At 52.8% G+C, this 19,796-nt stretch overlaps 8 protein-coding genes across 8 annotated transcripts; all 8 read left to right on the plus strand.

Moving 5' to 3' along the window:
• Positions 1-1,464: 1,464 nt before the first annotated feature.
• W97_00040 (uncharacterized protein) lies at positions 1,465-4,396 on the plus strand (the record flags this gene model as incomplete). Its single annotated transcript, XM_007777958.1, has 5 exons — positions 1,465-1,808; positions 1,883-2,562; positions 2,701-3,868; positions 3,918-4,274; positions 4,330-4,396. The coding sequence occupies 5 exons, from the start codon at positions 1,465-1,467 to the stop codon at positions 4,394-4,396; spliced, it is 2,616 nt and encodes an 871-aa protein (XP_007776148.1).
• A 1,565-nt stretch (positions 4,397-5,961) lies between these two features.
• On the plus strand, positions 5,962-8,058 carry W97_00041 (uncharacterized protein; the record flags this gene model as incomplete). Its single annotated transcript, XM_007777959.1, has 1 exon — positions 5,962-8,058. The coding sequence occupies one exon, from the start codon at positions 5,962-5,964 to the stop codon at positions 8,056-8,058; it is 2,097 nt and encodes a 698-aa protein (XP_007776149.1).
• A 725-nt stretch (positions 8,059-8,783) lies between these two features.
• On the plus strand, positions 8,784-9,647 carry W97_00042 (uncharacterized protein; the record flags this gene model as incomplete). Its single annotated transcript, XM_007777960.1, has 2 exons — positions 8,784-9,039; positions 9,112-9,647. The coding sequence occupies 2 exons, from the start codon at positions 8,784-8,786 to the stop codon at positions 9,645-9,647; spliced, it is 792 nt and encodes a 263-aa protein (XP_007776150.1).
• A 582-nt stretch (positions 9,648-10,229) lies between these two features.
• On the plus strand, positions 10,230-11,015 carry W97_00043 (uncharacterized protein; the record flags this gene model as incomplete). The annotated part of the gene is made up of 3 exons (XM_007777961.1): positions 10,230-10,659; positions 10,723-10,837; positions 10,898-11,015. The coding sequence occupies 3 exons, from the start codon at positions 10,230-10,232 to the stop codon at positions 11,013-11,015; spliced, it is 663 nt and encodes a 220-aa protein (XP_007776151.1).
• A 931-nt stretch (positions 11,016-11,946) lies between these two features.
• W97_00044 (uncharacterized protein) lies at positions 11,947-12,783 on the plus strand (the record flags this gene model as incomplete). Its single annotated transcript, XM_007777962.1, has 1 exon — positions 11,947-12,783. One exon carries the CDS (start codon positions 11,947-11,949, stop codon positions 12,781-12,783), a length of 837 nt encoding a protein of 278 aa, XP_007776152.1.
• A 649-nt stretch (positions 12,784-13,432) lies between these two features.
• Positions 13,433-15,273, plus strand: W97_00045 (uncharacterized protein; the record flags this gene model as incomplete). The annotated part of the gene is made up of 3 exons (XM_007777963.1): positions 13,433-13,585; positions 13,682-14,039; positions 14,096-15,273. The coding sequence occupies 3 exons, from the start codon at positions 13,433-13,435 to the stop codon at positions 15,271-15,273; spliced, it is 1,689 nt and encodes a 562-aa protein (XP_007776153.1).
• A 702-nt stretch (positions 15,274-15,975) lies between these two features.
• On the plus strand, positions 15,976-16,990 carry W97_00046 (isopentenyl-diphosphate delta-isomerase; the record flags this gene model as incomplete). Its single annotated transcript, XM_007777964.1, has 3 exons — positions 15,976-16,201; positions 16,301-16,639; positions 16,698-16,990. The coding sequence occupies 3 exons, from the start codon at positions 15,976-15,978 to the stop codon at positions 16,988-16,990; spliced, it is 858 nt and encodes a 285-aa protein (XP_007776154.1).
• A 1,520-nt stretch (positions 16,991-18,510) lies between these two features.
• Positions 18,511-19,410, plus strand: W97_00047 (uncharacterized protein; the record flags this gene model as incomplete). The annotated part of the gene is made up of 2 exons (XM_007777965.1): positions 18,511-18,908; positions 18,987-19,410. 2 exons carry the CDS (start codon positions 18,511-18,513, stop codon positions 19,408-19,410), a joined length of 822 nt encoding a protein of 273 aa, XP_007776155.1.
• Positions 19,411-19,796: the final 386 nt, after the last annotated feature.

Here is a 19,796-nt window from a genome sequence, read left to right on the forward strand (position 1 = left end):
CGAAGCCCTGAAAGCCATCCGCACGTGCAAATCTGTCGTTTCATGAGGGTCAGCATGGCGGTGGAAACTTAGCTGGAAGCCGTAGGTTGCCGGCCGGGTTCTGGAACACAGCCGCTGTCTGTTCCGAATACCGCTCGAGTACAACCTGGGCAAGCTCTTGATTGACATCACTTGACTTACGGTCCCTCCTCCCCTGTTATGCCCGCAGCAAGCCCCATTGGCCGCAGTAGAGCAAGGTCGAGGATTTGACACTGTAAAGCGGAACCCTGTTTAGTTGGAGAACCTCCATAATCTCTCATGAAGTAGTCACTCGAGTAAGCTACCGCCGACGGTTTTGACATCTGAAGGGGGCGGATCAACGGCTGCCACCGACTTCGGGAAGCCAAACTGGGCTAGCGGTACACAAGCTTAACCCCACCACCCCTCCATCCCGATCAGCACCGCTACCTTATGCGCCCTCGTCGGGCAGGTAAATGGCCTCACTCCGGAAAATCACCACGAAAATCGCAAAGCACGGTTCCATCAAACACGTCGTTTATTACTAAAAATTAAAGCCTTTTGGAAACCTGGGTTGCTCTCTAATTGTCTGTTATTCTACCATCCATTTTAATCACTTGTTTTAATTAATTGGGTTCCTAATAGAGAGGATGGTATAGAATGGTGGTTGAAGAGCGGGGCTTTCCGAGTGAGGCTATTTATCTGCCCGACGAGGCGCCCCGCCTTCACGCTGAACATCTCCGCTGTTGAGGGAGTCGGGCGTATCTGTTACCAAGGAGATTTGTCAGTTCCAGGCCCTCCTGGCTCAGGCCGCGGGCGTGTCCCTGCAGCAGGTGCCCTGTCATTCAGCCTCTTGGGATCGGCTGGATTACAATGAGACATGCCAACCGACCGGGTACCTAGTTATGAGAACGTTCCTGGCCCTAAGATCCAGCGGTTTCACCAGGCCTCCCACCTCAGCAATTAAAAGCCATCGGATCATGCCACCTGTTAGCGAAGCACCGTACGGAGCGGGTATGCTAGCTCTTTTGGTTCCGAGTGCAGCCGCCATGACGGCCGCCCAGGGTAAGTTAAGTAAGCGCCCTACCGCCGAATGTATGGACTCTAGACGTCATGTGTTCAGGACCGTTCCGAAAAGCGCCAAACCGGTGCAATCAAAACGCCGGGCTCCCGCCGGCTTCCCGGGAATGTGGGGTTGGGTGCTCCCTTAAACGGTAATGATCCCGTATGTAAAGTAAGCTGTAGGGCGTACGAGTAAAGTCTTCTTCAGGTACTCATATACTCAGGGTGTGTTCCATCTGTAATCACCCCAAGGTTTCCATCAATCTCCAGGCGTACTGACATACGTGTTCGAAGGTTTCAAACAACAGTGCCTTGCCAGAGCAATTCTTAAAGCCACCCGTTCAAGAGGACTTATTCCTAAACGGAAACCCCACACGGATCGCGGGTCGCGGCTCGTAGCATATCATGGCTATTGAGACTCTACCCGGAGCAGGAGTCTGCCCCCGGGTCGACTCCACCTGCCCCGAGCATGTCAGCACGAAAGCCAATATTATCGATATTCGACGTGAAACCGATGAACACTCCATCCTGGATGACATTAGGAGGGGACTGCGGCAAGTAACCGGCGCTGAGAAGACTCTGCCTACTCTTCTTCTGTACGACGAGGCAGGTCTGAGACTGTTCGAGAAGATCACCTATCTGGATGAATACTACCTCACGAATGCGGAGATCGAGGTTCTTCAGACCTATGCAGACAGAATCGCTGCCCGCATCCAGGCCGGTTCTCTCATTGTGGAGCTTGGTAGTGGGTATGAACAAAACCCCACACCTACATGCCCGCCGGTGATTTAAGCGGGCAACGGACGTACTAATGGCTGCGCAGCAACCTCCGAAAGGTAGCCATCCTTCTGGAAGCGATTGAGAAACTTGGGAAAGACGTTGAGTACTATGCCCTGGATCTGTCTCTTTCAGAGCTTCAACGCACCCTCGCCACTGTGCCACATGGTGGTTACAAGCATGTGAAGTGCTTCGGCCTTCACGGGACATACGATGACGGACTGGAGTGGCTACAGAGGCCTGAGATATCCTCCAGACCCAAGAGTGTGCTCTCACTTGGATCCAGCATCGGCAATTTCAAACGTCATGACGCAGCTCTCTTCCTCAAAGGCTTTGCGGACATCTTGAATCCAGGAGACACCCTTCTACTTGGCATTGACGCGTGCAAGGATCAGGAGAAAGTCTATCATGCGTACAATGACGGAGATGGGCTTACTCATGAGTTCATCTTGAGCGGCCTCTTCCATGCCAACAAGTTGATTGGAAAGGATGTTTTCAAACGCGAGGAGTGGGAGGTCATCGGAGAGTACGACGTCGCTGCTGGCCGTCATCACGCATTTGTGTCTCCCTTGAAGGATGTTGAGGTGGATGGCATACTTGTCAAACATGGCGAGAAGATACGTATCGAGGAGAGCTACAAGTACGATGCGCGCGAGACGACACGGCTTTGGGAAGTCGCCCGTCTAGTGGAAGGAGCCAAATGGGCAACCGACTCTGGAGAATATGGTGAGTGTTCTCAGCTCCGCATGCATTGCCTGTTAGTTGTTTGACTGCTGCCCGTCAATATCGGACAATGCATGGTGCATAGCATGTTAGGGCAACGTTGTCAACTATTCCGCTGAATTCATACTCACGTTGTTCTAGCTCTCCATATGGTTTCCAAGCCAAAGTTCTTCTTCGGTTCAAATCCGGAGCGCTACGCTGCAAAGCCCGTTCCGAGCCTGCCCGACTGGCACAACCTATGGGCAGCTTGGGACGCCGTCACACGTGACATGATCCCCAAAGATGAGCTTCTTTCTCAACCGATCAAGCTGCGCAATGCATGCATCTTCTATCTAGGCCATATTCCAACATTCTTGGATATCCATTTGACGCGCGCTACGAAAGGAGCAGCAACGGAGCCTGCGCATTATCCTCGGATCTTTGAGCGTGGCGTCGATCCGGACGTTGACAATCCCGACCTGTGTCATGCACACAGCGAGATACCAGACTCATGGCCGCCTACTGAGGAAGTCATCACGTTCCAAGGTCGGGTCCGTCAGCGGGTAGCAGACCTCTACGGTTCCAATGTTGCACAGACAGACCGCTGCGTAGGAAGGGCTTTGTGGCTCGGCTACGAGCATGAAATCATGCATCTGGAGACATTGCTTTATATGCTTGTCCAGAGCCAGAAGACGTTGGCTCCACCAAAATCCGTCATACCAGATTTCGAGACAATGGCCAGATATGCCGAGACCATGGCTGTTCTTAATGAGTGGGTCACCGTCCCCGAGAGTGATGTCGTTGTTGGTCTCGATGATCCCGAGAATGACAATGCTCCTGACCGCTTCTTTGGATGGGATAACGAGAAGCCTCGCCGAACCATCCATGTCGGCGCATTTGCTGCCAAGGCCAGGGCAATTACGATCGGAGAGTATGCGCATTACCTGGAGAGCACCGGCACTTCCAAGCTTCCAGCATGCTGGTCCGAACAGGCTTTGGCCAATGGCTTCCATTCAAATGGCACATCGAACAACCAAGTTAATGGGCACAAAGCCAACGGCACTTCTGAGGAGCACCGAGATGGAATGTCAGTTAGCGGCGCCTTTCTCGGAAACAAGAGCGTTAGGACGGTTTATGGCGCCGTTCCTCTCGCTCAAGCCCTCCACTGGCCAGTCTTTGCGTCTTACGATGAGCTCGCTGGCTGCGCAAACTGGATGGGCGGCCGCATCCCGACAGCGGAAGAGGTCCGAAGTATCTACTCGTATGTTCAACAACAAAAGACGAAAGACGTCCAGAATGCTATCGTCAACGGTATTCCCGCCGTGAACGGGTGAGTGGTTCATTTGTCTCACCCCGTTTGCTCATCTGACTGTTTGCAGCCATCTCGTCAACGACGGAGTGGAGGAGACTCCACCATCCCAACCTTTTTCAAATGGCCTCTCCGGCACAGTCTCCGGTCCCAAGCCCAGCGACTTCTTCATCGACCTTGAGGGAGCGAATATAGGCTTCAAGCACTGGCACCCGATCCCCGTGACCCAAAACGGCACTCAGCTGGCAGGTCAAGGCGAGCTAGGTGGAGTGTGGGAATGGACCAGCACTGTGTTGGAGAAGCATGAAGGCTTCGAGCCCATGGGTCTGTACCCTGGGTACACGGCGGACTTCTTCGACGGGAAGCACAATATCGTGCTTGGCGGCTCGTGGGCTACGCACCCAAGGATTGCTGGCCGGAAGTCTTTGTAAGTCTTGCTGTTTTACGCGTATCAAATCTGATTGACTGACATGGATTGCCAGCGTCAATTGGTATCAGCGTAACTACCCTTATGTTTGGGCTGGTGCTCGCCTCGTGCGCGATCTCTGAGTCTACCAAGTGCAAACTTTGGGACTACTCAACGTCTCTTTCAGATTTCATTAAGCCAATCTTTCGCTGTAGCTCGAAAACTTTCAGACGTACCTGGTTGCTTTGTCATGTTACAGTCCTTACCGATGTCTCATTAGCTAAAACCAGGCGATGACAACTCGCTCCACGAACTCATCTAATGGGGAAACCAGTCCATGTAATGGTGCTTGCCCTTGCCACTCTTCAATCTCACTCTGCGTAGTTTGAGTTGTCGTGCAAGCACGCAATGTACTTTTTGCGCAGTGGCACCCGAGAGTCCAAAACAGTGTCACCGCAAACACCTTGAACATTGCTGATAGTATAAGTATGCTAGGATAGCTATTAGTAAACTAGCTACCTTAGTTTCCCTGTCTAAATACTTGTTCCGCGTGGCTGTTGTTTTATTACTACGAGACCTGTTAAGTTCGCGGTGGCGCTTTTTTTCCACACTCAAAGGGGCGGTGGCAGATCACGTGAAACTCAGGGTGTTTGCTTAGCGCATTCCACCACGTTCACTCCCGCACAGCACCTCCATTGTTCATCTCTCTTCAGCGTCCCAGCTTCCGTCCAAGTGTGGTCCTGAAGAACGGAGAACGGTCCCCTGTTTTCCGAGAATGCGATTGTCGGCCCACAGCTTAGCCGTATGTCAACAACGGTGGGACTCATGCGTGAAGGTTTACGGCTGGCCTCTTCGGCGGGCCTCCGACGATGGACAGCGCAAGACCTTCGGGGTTGCGTAGCCAGTTACGCTGTGTAAGAATGCTCTGTGCAGTCTACTGTGCAGCTACGTAGAGTGCCTCTCATGATATCGCCATTTTTGCTCTTCATCGTTATTATTCTAAGAATTCCGTCAACAACTTTATTGCTACTTTTCCTCGATATTTTACAGAAATCCGCCTCTGTTCGTCTCTTATTAAGTCTGCATTTATCTTTTACAGTCACGGAGACGTTTCTCCACGTTTGGTCATACATGAAAAGCAGGATACCGCCGCCTCGCTCTCGATCTTCCTCTCCTTGGCCTTAGTAGTATCTCGAATCCCGCGGAGCTCTGCTAGGTCCCTAATGGCAAACATGGCCCAAGGAGAGACACCTCGTTATTCTCTGCTAGAATCGGCTCGTTCATTGTACAAACACATCGTTTCATGCCTAGAGAGATGCTATTCTGGGCTAGCACCAGTTCTTCACAGCCTCCGCTGTGAAAATACCACACATTTCCTCACCTCTTGAAAGAGCTGGGCTTCTCAAGCACAATGGTGCAAATTCACCTTCGGAAAGACTGTGAACGTTCTCGCCTTATGCTCTACAATCACCCCTCATTAAGACGTGAGTCCTTATGCATTGTGCTTCTTCCTCCTGTCCCGTTTGATCTCCAACTCTCCTCGAGCAACTCTTTCCAACCGGCTTGTACCACGACGCGCTTCTGAAAAGTTGCATCGCTACTAAGTTCTGTTGACAACACCGCGAGAGAATCCACTGTGTCAGACTTTCAAAGCTTTAATCCGCCTGAGATCGTGGAAGCGTAGATCCAGGACATCGCGACTACGACGATGGACTCTCAATACATCGATCCGGCCTTGCTCGCGGCTGGATCTTCCAACAACGGCGATGCAGGGACACAACAAGCTCCCTCAACTTCGTCTCGACCACCGGTAGCTCCAAACGCGTATTATGATCCAGATGATGCCGACTTCCTCGACAACCTGTTTCCAGACGGTGATCCTTTTTGGACCGAATGGACCGACTACGGCGCGCTAGGCACGAACACGCAGCAGCAAGTCCAGCAAGATGTTTCGCCAGGCGGGCAGTTTGCATTCGTCGATCAAGTTGCATCCGGTACGAACACTGAGCCGCCGGTCAATCAAGATGTTGCCGAGGATGTGGCAACCACTGTTCCAGCTAACAATTCTCAAGGTCATTTCCCAGTTCGAGCGTCCACTCGGACTCCAAGTGTTGGAGCGACTCCATCCGACGATTCCGACCATGGTTTCGACCTCAACCTACGGACTCAGCTCAACTCTGAGCTAGGGCATGCTGGTCAGGAGCAAGGTGAGATCGCTGGTTCGCAATTTACCAACGATCTAGCTCCCGCCTATAGCCAGATCGAAGAACCCTACGACAGCTATGGCCAGTCCAACATGTTCGGCGACACTGACCTGACCTTCGACCAACCTCGAGCCTCAACTCAGTTTGATGCGCGTGTTAACGGCTATCTCGAATTTCCCGTGGCGCCATCAGGCCAGCAATACCCCGGAAACGGGTACGATCTCGACCAGCAGCATGCTGTACATGCTCTGGAGCAACTAATGCAGCCGACTATGCAACAGCTACCTCGGCAAACTATCCAGCGGCCTGTCGAGGCGGCAGTGCAGCAGTCCCTCCAGCAGCTGGTGCAGCAACTTGTGCCGCAACCTGCCCAGCAGCCAGTACAACAACCGGTACAGCCATCAGCACAGCAAATATTACAGCAGCCTGTAGAGCAGCTCGCACAGCAACCCATCCTCCATCATCAACAAGCTGCCTCAGCCACGGGATTTCCCAATCAAGCTGGATCCGGCGCCTATCAGCATGTTCAACACCAGCCTCAAGCTGCTCCAGCTACAGGAGCTGCCAACCAAGCCGGGTTCGGCGCGTATCAACCCATATCCGGTGGCGAAGCAGCCAACCTGCTGAGCACCGCAATCTGGACGCCGCCTGCGGATGATGCCGGTGTAATGGATGCGTACCTGAATCGTGACCAGTGGTTTCAGGACCTCTATGACGCGGCTATTGACCTGACCAACTGCGCGGATCCGCCTGGGAAGCAGCTCTATGAGAAGTTCAGGAAAGGGGGATTCTGCACACAGCAGTATCTGCAGGCGGTCATGCAAGACCTCTTCTGGAAGTGCATCGGTCTGTACCCTCGTGCTCCCAACCACCAGCTCGGCTACAACCGAGGAGGAAGCACCCTTCCGAAGTGGCTCGACCACTCAACTCCAGCAGAGCGGAGCATGGGCGTTATCGCACGCTTGCAGGCCCTGGTGGATGGGCTTAGGAAGCAGAAAGGGCTCGCATCCGACGCAGCGGATGGCGGCAACACTGCGTACCGCTTTGTCCTCGGACCCCTTTCAGAGCTGAAGCGCAAGGACTCATGGAGAGGCAACAATGTTGCTAGGCAGAAAGAGCTCGATGAGACACGTCAGAAGATGGGCATCACCAAGGGGAAAAACAAGCGGGCCACAGCTCAGGCTGTGGATGAGGCTGATGAGGAGACGGAATCTGAACGAGACGTCAAGCGGGCGAGGACTCTCACCCCTCCGCAAGTCCAGGACGAAGTTGGAGTCTCCTTGTTCCCACCAAGTCGCCCTTTGGCCATTCCGACCATAGCCAGAGCTGCTGTTACTCGCATTCCATCACCACTTACACAGTTCCGACACCAAGCTGCGCCACTGCAAGAGTCTCCGCGAGGTCAACCCAGCTCGTCCGATCACGCTGTTGCTGACCCGCCTGCCGTCGACCCAGAGCTCGGTACTCAGGAGCAATCTCGAAGTCAAACCACACCACCTGCGGAAGATCCGTCAAACTTTCAGTACACACAGACCACACCCCCACCTAGCCGGGGAGCAACGTTGTCACGCCCCATCCCGATTAGGTCCAGGGAGTACTAGCTCCAAAGCTCGCTTTGATCGAAGCAATTCAGAGCCGGATGAGCCGCCTTTCTCACAATAGTATCATTCTCGAACTTCGCAGCATCCACGCATTTTCTTGCCGGTATTCGCAAGGACGCAAGCGCGGAGTTTTCGGCGTCCAGGTTTCCGGCTGATGCTGTTTCCTTGGTAGCGTCATTTTCTTTCCTGTTTCTTGGCGATCTTTGCTGGTGAGTGTCTGGGACTTCATGTCGAACGAAAAGGACAAAAAAAATGGATGAGTTTTGGATTGACAGGCGCTTTGGGCATGCGCCGATTCTGCGTATTTCAATAGCTGTAGGAGGATTTATTTGTGCTTAGGCAATTTCTGTAAGGTATATATAACCGCTGAAGCAGCCTACCAACAAACAGAGAGTTCTCATACTGTGAACGTGATAAAGTAAGCAGATAACAGTAAATACCTGTCTCCTGAGAGCGTCCAAAACCCATAAGACATAAGGCGCTGAGCTTAAGCCTCCTTAAGCCCAAAACGTCCGACGGCGGCCCGGCCCGCAACCTGCATCGTGCCTGTTCTCTGGGCTGTCGTCATTTCTCCGCAGACATCCGTAAGAAGAGGATTACCAACCTTAACATTTAACAAGTATGCCCTGACATTCAACCATAAATACAGAGAATTATAAACTAGCCAGCTTGAAGTTTCATAGCATATCGAACAATAGTAGCAAATCCCCAACTGACAAATCTCAATGTCTCACCGAGTCCTCTTAATCGGCGGTCATGGCAAGATATCACAGCTCGTCACGCCCATGCTCCTATCCCGCTCGTGGGCCGTGACAAGTTTGATCCGCGATACAGCTCAGGAGTCGACCATCCTCAAGCTCGGCGCCGACCAACCCGGCAAGCTCGATGTCCTGGTCAGGAGTCTCGAGGAAGTAAAGAGCGAGGACGAAGCAAAAGATGTCATCGACCAAGTCAAGCCAGACTGGGTGATATGGAGCGCAGGTGCGGCAACAACCAGATCCTGCCATTGGTCTGCAAGAGCCGTTTAAGGCTAACGTAAAACCTGGGAAACAGGCGCCGGCGGCAAAGGCGGCCCCAGCCGCACCTTCGCCATCGACCGCGACGCCGCCTCCCACTTCATCCGCGCCTCAGCCGCCACACCCGCGGTCAAGAAGTTCATCATGATCTCCTACCTGGGCTCGCGCCGAAACAAAGCCCCCTGGTGGAGCGACGACGAGTGGGCCAACACCCAGAAGACAAACCAGGGCGCGCTGAAGAACTACTTCGAGGCCAAAGTCACGGCGGATGAAGTGCTCACGGCCTGCGCGCTAAAGAGGGATGATTTCAAGGCGGTGGATCTGAGGCCGGGTATGCTGACTGATCAGCCGGCGGGGAAGGTGCAGATGGGGAAGACGAAGGCAGGGGGAGATTCGAGTAGGGCGAGTGTGGCGGAGGCGATTGTCGCGTGTCTTGAGAACGAGGCGGCTAAGGGGTGGTTGGATATTTTGGATGGGGAGGAAGATATCAAGGAGGTGGTGGAGAGGTGTGTGAGGGAGGGGGTGGATTGTGTGGAAGGCGAGGATTTGGAAAGGATCAAGCGGTTGGTGTGATTGTAAGATTACGCTGAACGTTGAGTCGACAAAAGTATTTTCATTAACTCAAACTTGACTGTCAACACAGCATACAGAGTTTGACCAATCCTTTGGTATGACAGGCGAGAATGAGCCATCTGAAGGAACCATCCGAACAGCTGGACAAGCACATTGGCGAGCGATTCCAACTCAACTTCTCATGTCATCAAAGAGACGCGCAGTATACGTGTTGAGTTCTGCAGCCTACCGATTCGTTTATCCGTCTTGGTAGTGCGAACAAAGAACTCTCGGTGGGAACGGTTGCAAGCGAGATGGGATTATGCCCACCAGCTCCACTTGCTTCGATCAGCGCCAAGTGTTGGTAGTCCGAAACAGGTTGCAGTCTTCCGTGTCTGCCAGGGCACTGCCCTTCCCCAAGTAGATCAGATCATCGTAGTATACGTAACGTGTCTTGCAGTACACCGCCGTTTGATGGAACCAGCAGAAAGTAGATAAGCAGGCTGTTTTCCTAGGTATCGCTCCAGGTTCCTGTTCATCACTCTGCTACCTTACACTCACAGTCGTTGTTGTTAGTTGCCAAAAGTCAAGAAGTTAACGAACATGGATCATCCGTCCAACACATCGCCTGCACCGTCTAACGCGTTCAATTCACGCCTTGCCCTCGTCATGAGACAGCTGGACGATGTCAAAGCGGAGAACCGGTCTCTCAAAGAACGACTGGAGCGGCTGGAGGCTGGGGAATCTGAAGCCCGCAACATCATTTTCCGTGTCAGCCAACGGCTTGCAGAGATCGAGGATAATTTCTACAGCACCGCCAGCCGACAGGGAATCTCCGACGGTGCGGTAGCAGCCACTGTAATGCTCGACGACGAGCGCGAGAAGCGGGCTGAGCTCCAGAGGAAATACCGAGTCGCCGCTTGTATCGCCCAGAACAAGCACGCCGCTCACTATAGGGTGCCGGAGAGTGAGCGCTCGCACGATACAGGTGGCCATGGTGCCACCATATCGACCTCGGATCGCGGAGAAGCAAGTGAGTACTTCGCAAGCTGCCCCTCTAGTCTCATACTTACCTTGGCTATGTGCTTTCAATCAGATGCTCCGCCGATCTCCGACAACTCCGCTAGAGGACGCTCCACAGCAAGCTCCTCAACAGGTTCCACTATCTGCTTCAAAGCGCTATGTGTGCGTCTTGTGTTGGCTGTTTTAGCGTTAGCTGCAGCTGTGATGTGGCTGCAGCGTTCGCAACGTGACTGACCGCCGAAGCACAGAATGTGCTGGTCGGTTGCGAGCTCACGCAAGGGACTGGAAGGCATATTCCGACTGAAGGGCGGCAGAGCAGCGGTTGTTGAGGATTTTGGAGGCCAAGACTTAAGGCGAGAGGGTTAATGGAGTTCCTGAGGTTACTACGGTGTCAATAAAATCTATCCGGCGCATACATACATTCGTTTCAGCTTGTATTGTCTCTTTGCGTATAAAGTCCTAAATAAAAAGAGTCTAGAGGAACATGAGCGCGCATGGCCCAAAAAGGGAACGCGTGAGCGGCTTCCAACTTCAAAAATCTCAACCCTCAACGCCATAAAGAAACCGCGCAGCGTCCACAGATTCCAACCTGCCCAATGTTGTGATTGAATCACTCACTGCAACGGCGATCGAAGCAAAACCTTCTGTATCATGACCCGAGGATCCACTGCCCAAGCCAGCGGCGTTTTACGCCGGCCAGTGCCGCCAGCATGGGGCATCTACGTAGATTACTGACCCTTAGCTACTAAAGTTGACCAAACAAGCAAGTATGGGGCCCTCTCGAACATAGACAGAATTCTGCGGTAAACGCAAGGGGAATCTCAAGTCTCGATACATGGGCACCCAGTGTTTCGAACACAAAAGGTATTGCTCAGCCTAGTTTACAGTGAGGGCTTACGCTAAACAGCCTTCATTCTTCCACCCACTCGATTTAAAGACGAGCTGTGCGCAAGCGAAACATTAGCTTCATCTGGAGCCGAGTTAAAGAGTTTCGTGCAACTGCCTCTTCTCCGTTCAATCTCGAATGAGACAACGTAATGCTGAGCTGAAACATACAACAGGCTTTGTATACGATCACGACGTTTCGCCCCATGTAAGTCAGTCCATCATACGATACGCTGGGTCACGCTTGTCAGGTGCATATTCCATGGAGTCTGCAGAGTATAAGTATCAAGACCTTGCCAATAGTGTCGATACTATACTTCCCTCGGCTCGTTACCGATACTCCTTATCGTTCTCATCTCCCTAAGCCTGAAAGCCTACGTCGCAGCGACAGAGCCAAATCGAAGCCGCTAACATGCCATCCGGAACGGCTCCTATGAATCCACCTTGGACTCCTCTCATGAGAAAGCTGGATCAGCTCGAATCACAAAACAAGGTACTCAAAAATGGAATCAAAGAACACGAAGGCACGGTGGCCGAAGCTCGCCTCGCCATTGGCGAACTCAGGCAACAGCTGAGCAGTGCGGAGGACGCTCTTCGTCGTACCGTTGGCGAGCTGCAGAGTGAGACGACCCACAACGAGAAGCGGTCCAGACTAGGTATCCACAACTGGTCCCGGCGTGGCTGGTCGGATACGCCTCCCATAGGTGGCGACCGTCTCAGTCATGTCAAGAGACTCTGGAATTCTCCGGGCTTTGAGCATAAGCAGGCGGTGGCGGAAGCGGATATCGTCATCAAGGTCAACGGAATTCTGGGCGAGACTCTACTGGAAGCCATGTTGCTGAAAGCGGCGATTCTGAGGGACTACGCTTTTTGTGTCTCCAGCCCCTTGGAAGATCTTGGCAGATCCTACCTTGAGACCGCCCTTGCGCTGATTCAAGAAGTTGTGGAGCAGTGTAATGGGGTCATCCACTTACCAACCATTTGGGAACGCCGTACAAAAGCACGCTTCCACATGGGTCTGTGCCTCTTCGAGATGTGCAGATATGCAGATGCAGTCCGTGTGTTGCGCGGTTGTGCGGAGGAAGCCAAAACCAAGGGCCATCGGGACGAAAGCAATATGTACATTGCATTGGCGCAGGTGGAGCTGGAACTAGAGCGCCAGAGAGGTCAGAGAAAACGAAAAGGCCCGTCAGATCGAGGCGCCAACGCCGCAGCAGGCGCCACCCCTAAGAAGAAACGAATCAGTTAAGCATCGTTCAACACCATGTGGAACTGGACAATCATCCTCCAGCGACACCCCGCACCTGACTGCTATTCTGAGGCAACCCCACCGCAAGATTTTTGGAGCTGTGTTGATACCTCTACCAAACCGCTAGATGGAAAGTTTTGGCAAGTCACCATTTCATGTACTGAAATTCATCATCAATCGGCCTTATGAATGTTGTGCGGCGTTTCTAGCATAGTCCCTACTTAATAGTCATTCAGCTGTCCATAAGCGCTAAGACTCATTCGCCATTGTGTGCAGTGTGGTCACGCGTTCTCTGAATGTTGTATTATTTTTTGCGCCCTTGGCCTTTCTCATGTCTTTGTCTGTTCCTTGATGAACCTTGTAATCCAATACAATGGTGTTTTGACATAGAGACCGCCACCCGCTGCCCAAATTTTACATCAAACAAAGAACATACAGCCATTCCAGCAGACGTGAAATTAAGCAATGTTTGGTTATCGCTCCTTCCTGTCTCCAAACCACATTTCCCTCTGTCAAGCTGATACACTACGAACCAAAGATTGAGAACCAAGCTTTCAATTTTACAACGTACATCGTCTCGAAGGCTTTCCCTGGGCATACGCACCGTCAACCGATACCTGTCCCCTGTCTGTCGCCACTCGGAAAGAACATGGAAGCAACACGTACACGGCCAACTTGCCCTGTCTGTAGAATCGAATTTCCTTCAGTTGGCCGTGATCTCTGGCTATGCCCAAACTGTCATACAGAGCTCGAGCAGCCTACATACTACGCACAGTCCGACAAGAGCGAAGAAACAGCCATTGTAAGTGGTAGCGAAGATGTAAGAAATAACCACGATTCCGTAACTATGTGCAACAAGCGCATAGTCCTTTCAGTGCCCCGCTGACCTGTAAATCAGACTGAACCCTGGGCCGCATCTTCCTCCCAAGGGAGTTCGGAACCGGACACAGTTTCCCCGACAGAATCAAACGGCAACAACTCTGAGCGAAGTTCTTCGTTCGACGAACCGCCAAGGGAGCTCCCGTATACCCACAAGCGACGAGATACTACCAAGTGGACGGATGCGTTCTCCAATAACGGCCCTACGCCTGCAGAGTCTGATCTCAGCACTGAGGTGGGACGCTCGGAAGAGATCTTTCCGCCTCTGTCTTCGAGCGCGGACAGCTCCAATAGGAGTCCTCTTCGGTCGCCTGTGTTCACGCATCCGAACGGATCTGGAGTGGTTGCAGACGCCTGCGGTCACTTCTTGCATTCAGGTAAGTCAAAGCCTTCGACAACTGCTCCGACAGTCTTACTGACATTCGCTTTCTAGATGTCAATTCCCAAATCACAGAGATGCGTGTAAAGCTTGTACTTATGCAATGCCAGATGCAACTCCAGAGATACGAGCCCTACACAGCCGCCAAGGCCGCCGAGCTCGCGGTGAGCGCTTTTAAACTAGCAAAACCTCTCAACTCCGAGGCTCTGATGGCACGGTGCCATTTCTGGAACGGGCGAGCTGAAGAGGAGGCAGGAGAGTATGGACGCGCCTTGAGATCTTACAAGCTCGCCAGAGCGGCGAGGGGAATCTACTTCGAGGGTGACCAGGCCGATGGCGCTTTCGAAGAACTTAAGGTTAAGCTTCAGAAGTCCAGCGACGCCTCGCATCACTCGACGCTGATACGGGCGGCTCAAGCATCTGAGTCGGTTCGCGAGATCAACGACGAGCCTCTGTCGGGACACAGCACGCCCGTTTTCCTGACGACACGCACATTTGCTCCACACCGTCCGTCTTGCCCAGTGAGTGCTGAAGGAGGAGCACTGAATGCCGACAACGCTGCAAGACTAACGACCATTTATAGCGCATCAGAGGAAAGCGATCTTGGTAGCTCAACGACTGCTGTTGACTCTGATGTCTCTCCAATAGACGTCTTGCCCAAGGAAGATGACTCCAATTGGCCAACACGCCTGCTGCCGGATCGAATATACGTCACTCTGGCTGCCGACGAGACAGAGCCTGACCGCCACTATGCGACGATGCCACGCGTTCGTCATCTGGCTGTTGAGAACTTGAGTACCGGCGTGCCGAGTCCAAGAAACTGGGCAGACCGGAGTTTGGAAGAGGAGCTCATACTCCTCGGGCTTTCGGAGTCTTCTGCGGAAGCAGCAGCCGAAGGCCTGCCAGGTGATCCATGTAAAGATGAATCTGGGTTCCACTCAGACGAGTCTGAGGATGCGTTTGACGTTGGGCCGGAAGCGGATCCTGCATCTCCGCAGAATCGCTCAGAAACTACACCGACAACCCTCAGACCTATTTTGTCGGCGGACGAGGCAACTTTTGAGCACAACCGAGCCGGCGACGAATTCCAGGACACCCATGAAGAGGATGGCTTCAGAACGGCTCGAAGCTCCATGGCTGTATCTGAGGACATGTTCTTCGATTGCACTAATATCGATACCGACTCGAACGAGGCCTGTTTGTTGCCTACCATTGATTTTGAGTCTCACTGAACCGCAAAATCAGCCTCATCTGTATGGTTAGGCAAGCTCGGCCACCGTCTTCAGATTCATCTGACCCAGCAAGCAGCTTTTCCATCAGATTAGAGGCAGACCACATCTTCAACAGAATACATGGACCCGGACCCGGACCCGGACTCGGAAGGGTAACAATCGGACTTAGGCGTACACGGCCCTGGTGAGAGCGACTAAGAGACGACTCTGAGTCCTCTGGACTACAATGTCGCAGAGATGCTCGAAGGGTTCTTACAGTAGCCTCTTTCAGCCTCGCCTACTGCTTGAAGCGGCTGCGGTACGTATATCAAAAAAATAACCGGGAAATAAGGGAAGGAGACGAGATGCGCAGATGGGGTTGCAGGCGTCCATTGAGATCTTATTGTACATACAGTATTAATTTTCATTGGCTATGGAGCGGGTAAAAGGAACAAAATGATACTGTTACTTTGGCTACGGTCAACATATACCTGAGTCAGGATCAAAAGCTTGGAGAATGATAAAGTTGCTGGTACCTGGAAGCCATAACCCTGCCGTGTTCAGCCAATCATTGTTCACGCGCCACGTGAGCGCCACTTCGCGCCCTGCATGAGGGCCTTTTGAATTACTGCCAATTCTCAACCCACCCAATTCAATCAACTTGTGCCCTCACACCCAATCCCTTTCTTGCACGTTGATCCAAGCACTGTCGCTATCGCCAGAATGAGCGCAACCACCACTGTCACGCAGACCTCCACGAACACTGCAGAGAATGTGCTACGCCTTTTCCCCGAAGTCAACACCAGCCTGATTGGCGCCGCACGCAACAGCGCAAGCAGCGACGCGGACTTGGAGGGCTATGATGAGGAGCAGATACGGCTGATGGACGAGGTCTGCATTGTGCTAGACGACAATGACGTACCTATCGGTAGCGCGAGCAAGAAAGTTTGTATGTGGACCAGGAGAACTGTCGCGTGCGCCTTGTCTGGATTGCGCCAGGCCAGGCAGGCCAGCTACGGAGAACACAATGGGCTAATTTTATGACCAGGCCATCTCATGTCGAACATAGACCAAGGCCTCCTCCACCGCGCCTTCTCCGTCTTCCTCTTCGACTCCCAAAACCGCCTTCTCCTCCAGCAGCGCGCAACGGAGAAGATCACATTCCCGGATATGTGGACAAACACGTGCTGTTCGCATCCGCTAGGCATACCCGGAGAGACTGGTGTGGGTTTGGACGCGAGTATACAGGGTGTCAAGCGTGCGGCGCAAAGGAAATTGGATCAAGAGCTGGGTATCAAGGCGGAGGATGTGCCGTTAGAAAACTTCAAGTTCTTGACGAGGATACACTACAAGGCGCCCAGTGATGGCAAGTGGGGCGAGCACGAGAGTAAAAGAAGCCTTCTCCACCGATTGGAATTAACAACTTGCTCACGCGGCTATTCCAGTTGACTACATCCTGTTTATCCGCTCAGATCCACGCTTGGAGCCGAATCCGAACGAAGTGCGCGATACCTGCTATGTCTCTGAGCAGGAGCTGAAGGCGATGTTCAAGGACGATACCCTAACGTTCACGCCGTGGTTCAAGCTGATCTGCGAGAGCATGCTTTTCGAGTGGTGGGAACATCTGGACAGTGGGCTTGAGAAGTATATGGGCGAGAAGGAAATCAGGAGGATGCTCGATGTGCCCAAAGCGTTGGATGCGCAGGATGCTGGGCCGGCTGATGTTGGGGCGCGGTAAACTGGGGGACAATGGGCTTATGGCTGCGTTGGTTCAAGACTTGGCCTCCTATCTGTGAAGGTCAAACTGCATCGCTGGAGTCGTGGGAGCTCTCTCTCCTCGATCACATGCTAGATGGCACTCGTCATATCGAAGCAAGAAGCTATCGCATCAGAGCATCACTGCTCGTACGGCTTCTCGCTCTTCCACAGGCATCTCCCCGTACAACTGAGGCACTCAACAGCGGAATCGTGACAAGTAAGGCCAGATATTTTCCGACACCACGGTAACGCTCCGATAAGTACCGGGTGACATCCATAATTGTGATTCAGTGTTGCTGGGGTCCGGGTACCGGGTATTTCAGCGATCATCCTCTCCCCACCGGCCTTGCCGCTTTAAGCAGTTCCATGCGAACCAAACCCTACGACCTCGCATCGCCTCAACCGGTTCAAGCCATTCCTACGAATCTGCAAACTTATCGACCCTCACGCATGGCCAGGCCTGCCGGCCCGGTGTGCATGTGGACAACGCTCGCCCGGACTTCCGGCATCCCCGGAGACTTTCCCTAACTTCGCAACCACTCATGACCTTGATACGAGGCCTGACAGCACCGAATGCAAGGCCAGGAACCGCGTCTAGCCAGCCTCATGATGAGCCTTGTTCTCGGATGGCGCCGCATGACGGACGGTGTGGCAGTTGCTGGTAGGTACAAAGGGTATCTAAGGTTACGTTCCCCCGCCGGTTTGGATGCTTGCGGAAACCACAACATCCTGCAGGACTCCCCACTCCGACTTCAGCACCCTTCTTCAGCCAGCTAACCACGCCCCCACTGTTCACGGGATCAGCGCCGCAGCTTGGCCGTCCAGCTATCAGAACGGCAACTCTCACCACTCAAATATCACTTCATCTTTCTCTTTGCTCATAGCATCAGCGTAAACGATAGACAACTCGGAGGACAACAAGTAGTCGCACCGTGCACGACAACGCTCAGATAACGAGTCGGGACCTCAAACGCTTCGCTGCACAGTTTCGACTGCACCACCGGCATACTTGACTACTGCATACAGGAAAGCTGCAGCAGCACAACATTGACCTCAGCTTTTCCCAGCCATCTATCGGCTTCTCTAGACCATATCTCTATTGATGTCGGTTGATTTACGCCAAGCCTTTACTTCTTTGCGATATCCGTCTCGAGTCGAGTCTGTCTCGAGATCTGGGCTGTCAAAAATACATACAGGCGACGACACGAGGCCGGCCGAAAGTCCTTAAACAAATCTGATCTTAGAAGCCGGTACGGTGCTGATTCCTCCGCCCACTACTTACTTACGGAGCCAACACAGACGTATATACTAACACTTAAGAAGCATACCTAAGCGCAAACAATCTCTCCAGCAACCAATCAACCTACTCAACCCGGCGACTGCGTCGTTGTCATTGCGTACCATCACGCTGGCTAAGCACGCGATCATCCACGTCCACAAACGCACCGGTCGATCCCACATCCAGATTAGTAGTAGAAGAACAAGCAACAAGACGCAATCATGGAGAAAGGTCTTGCATCAGCTACGATTTCCATCGTCGACAAGAGTTCAGCCTCCAAATCCTTGAATGGTAGAGAGAGCATCAACAGAAGCGATTCTATGTTTCCGGACGCTCCTACGGAGACCAAGCCTGAGACTGCGGTTCTCAGCAGCAAGGTCGACGATGGTGTCCGTGTGATCTCCATCGACGAATATAAGGAAGCCGCTCAGTGTCTTGCGGAAGCTTTCAAGGACGACGATGTGGCTCGCTACTTCATCGATACTCCTGATCGTGCACACTGCACTGCGAAGCAGAAGTGGGATTTGCATGTGTCGATCATGGAGTACGTGACTTATGCGCACTGCTTGAAGGGCCTAGTTACTACTGTGGGACCTAATTACGGTGCTGTAGCTCTGTGGTAAGTATCATGCGCGCCACCGTTAAGCAGCCGTCTTGTCTCCAACGCTTTCAACAACAAGCATCTAATCTTAAGCAGGATGCCGCCCGGCAAGAACATGGACGATCTCTACACCATCCTCCGCTCCGGACTCTGGCGCCTGAATTACAAACTCTCCGCCGAAGGAAAGAAGCGTTTCTTCACCGAGTTCCTGCCGCTGCTCCACGACACCAAACACAGCATTCTCGGGCATCGTGACGAATCCGCATGGTACCTCGTCTACATCGGCACCAGACCTTCTTCGACCGGCAAAGGCTACGCTCGCAAGCTGATCGAGAATGTTACAAGAGTGGCGGATCGAGAAGCCAGGGCTTGTTATCTGGAAAGCTCGAACGATGTCAATCCGAAGATCTACCGAAAATTCGGGTTTGAAGTCAAGAGGAAGATCCATCTGCAGAGGGCAGAGAAGGGCGTAGAGCTTGATATCATGGTGAGAGAACCCGCTCCAGAAGCCTGGGTCTGATCCATCCAGGCGGCTGCTTGCTGCAAGGTTGATCCGTGAGGCTGGAGTCCTGGAAATGGGTGCCTTAGCCTTGCCGGACAACCATGTAGAGGCGGCTTCCTGGGTGGGATGGTGGTAGGTGAGTTTGAAGTGCCAAGTGAGGGCCGTCTAAATTGCATGTGTGAGATCCTGCTTGGATGCGGATGAAATTGCTAAGCTTTTCTCTCTTCGAGTTCCAAAATGTTCTTCTTTAGTTCATACGTAGATTGAGTCCTCTTTCGTAGTTTGAAATAGCAGAACCACAAACCACCACCGGCATTCAGATTTTTGTATCGTGCAGGCATTTAGCCATTTTCTCCCCAATCTACTGGTCACGCCTGTAGTTTCTCTGTTGCTCACGTGTTGAT

Source organism: Coniosporium apollinis, assembly GCF_000281105.1.
Source record: "Coniosporium apollinis CBS 100218 chromosome Unknown supercont1.1, whole genome shotgun sequence".
Classification (NCBI taxonomy): domain Eukaryota; kingdom Fungi; phylum Ascomycota; class Dothideomycetes; genus Coniosporium; species Coniosporium apollinis.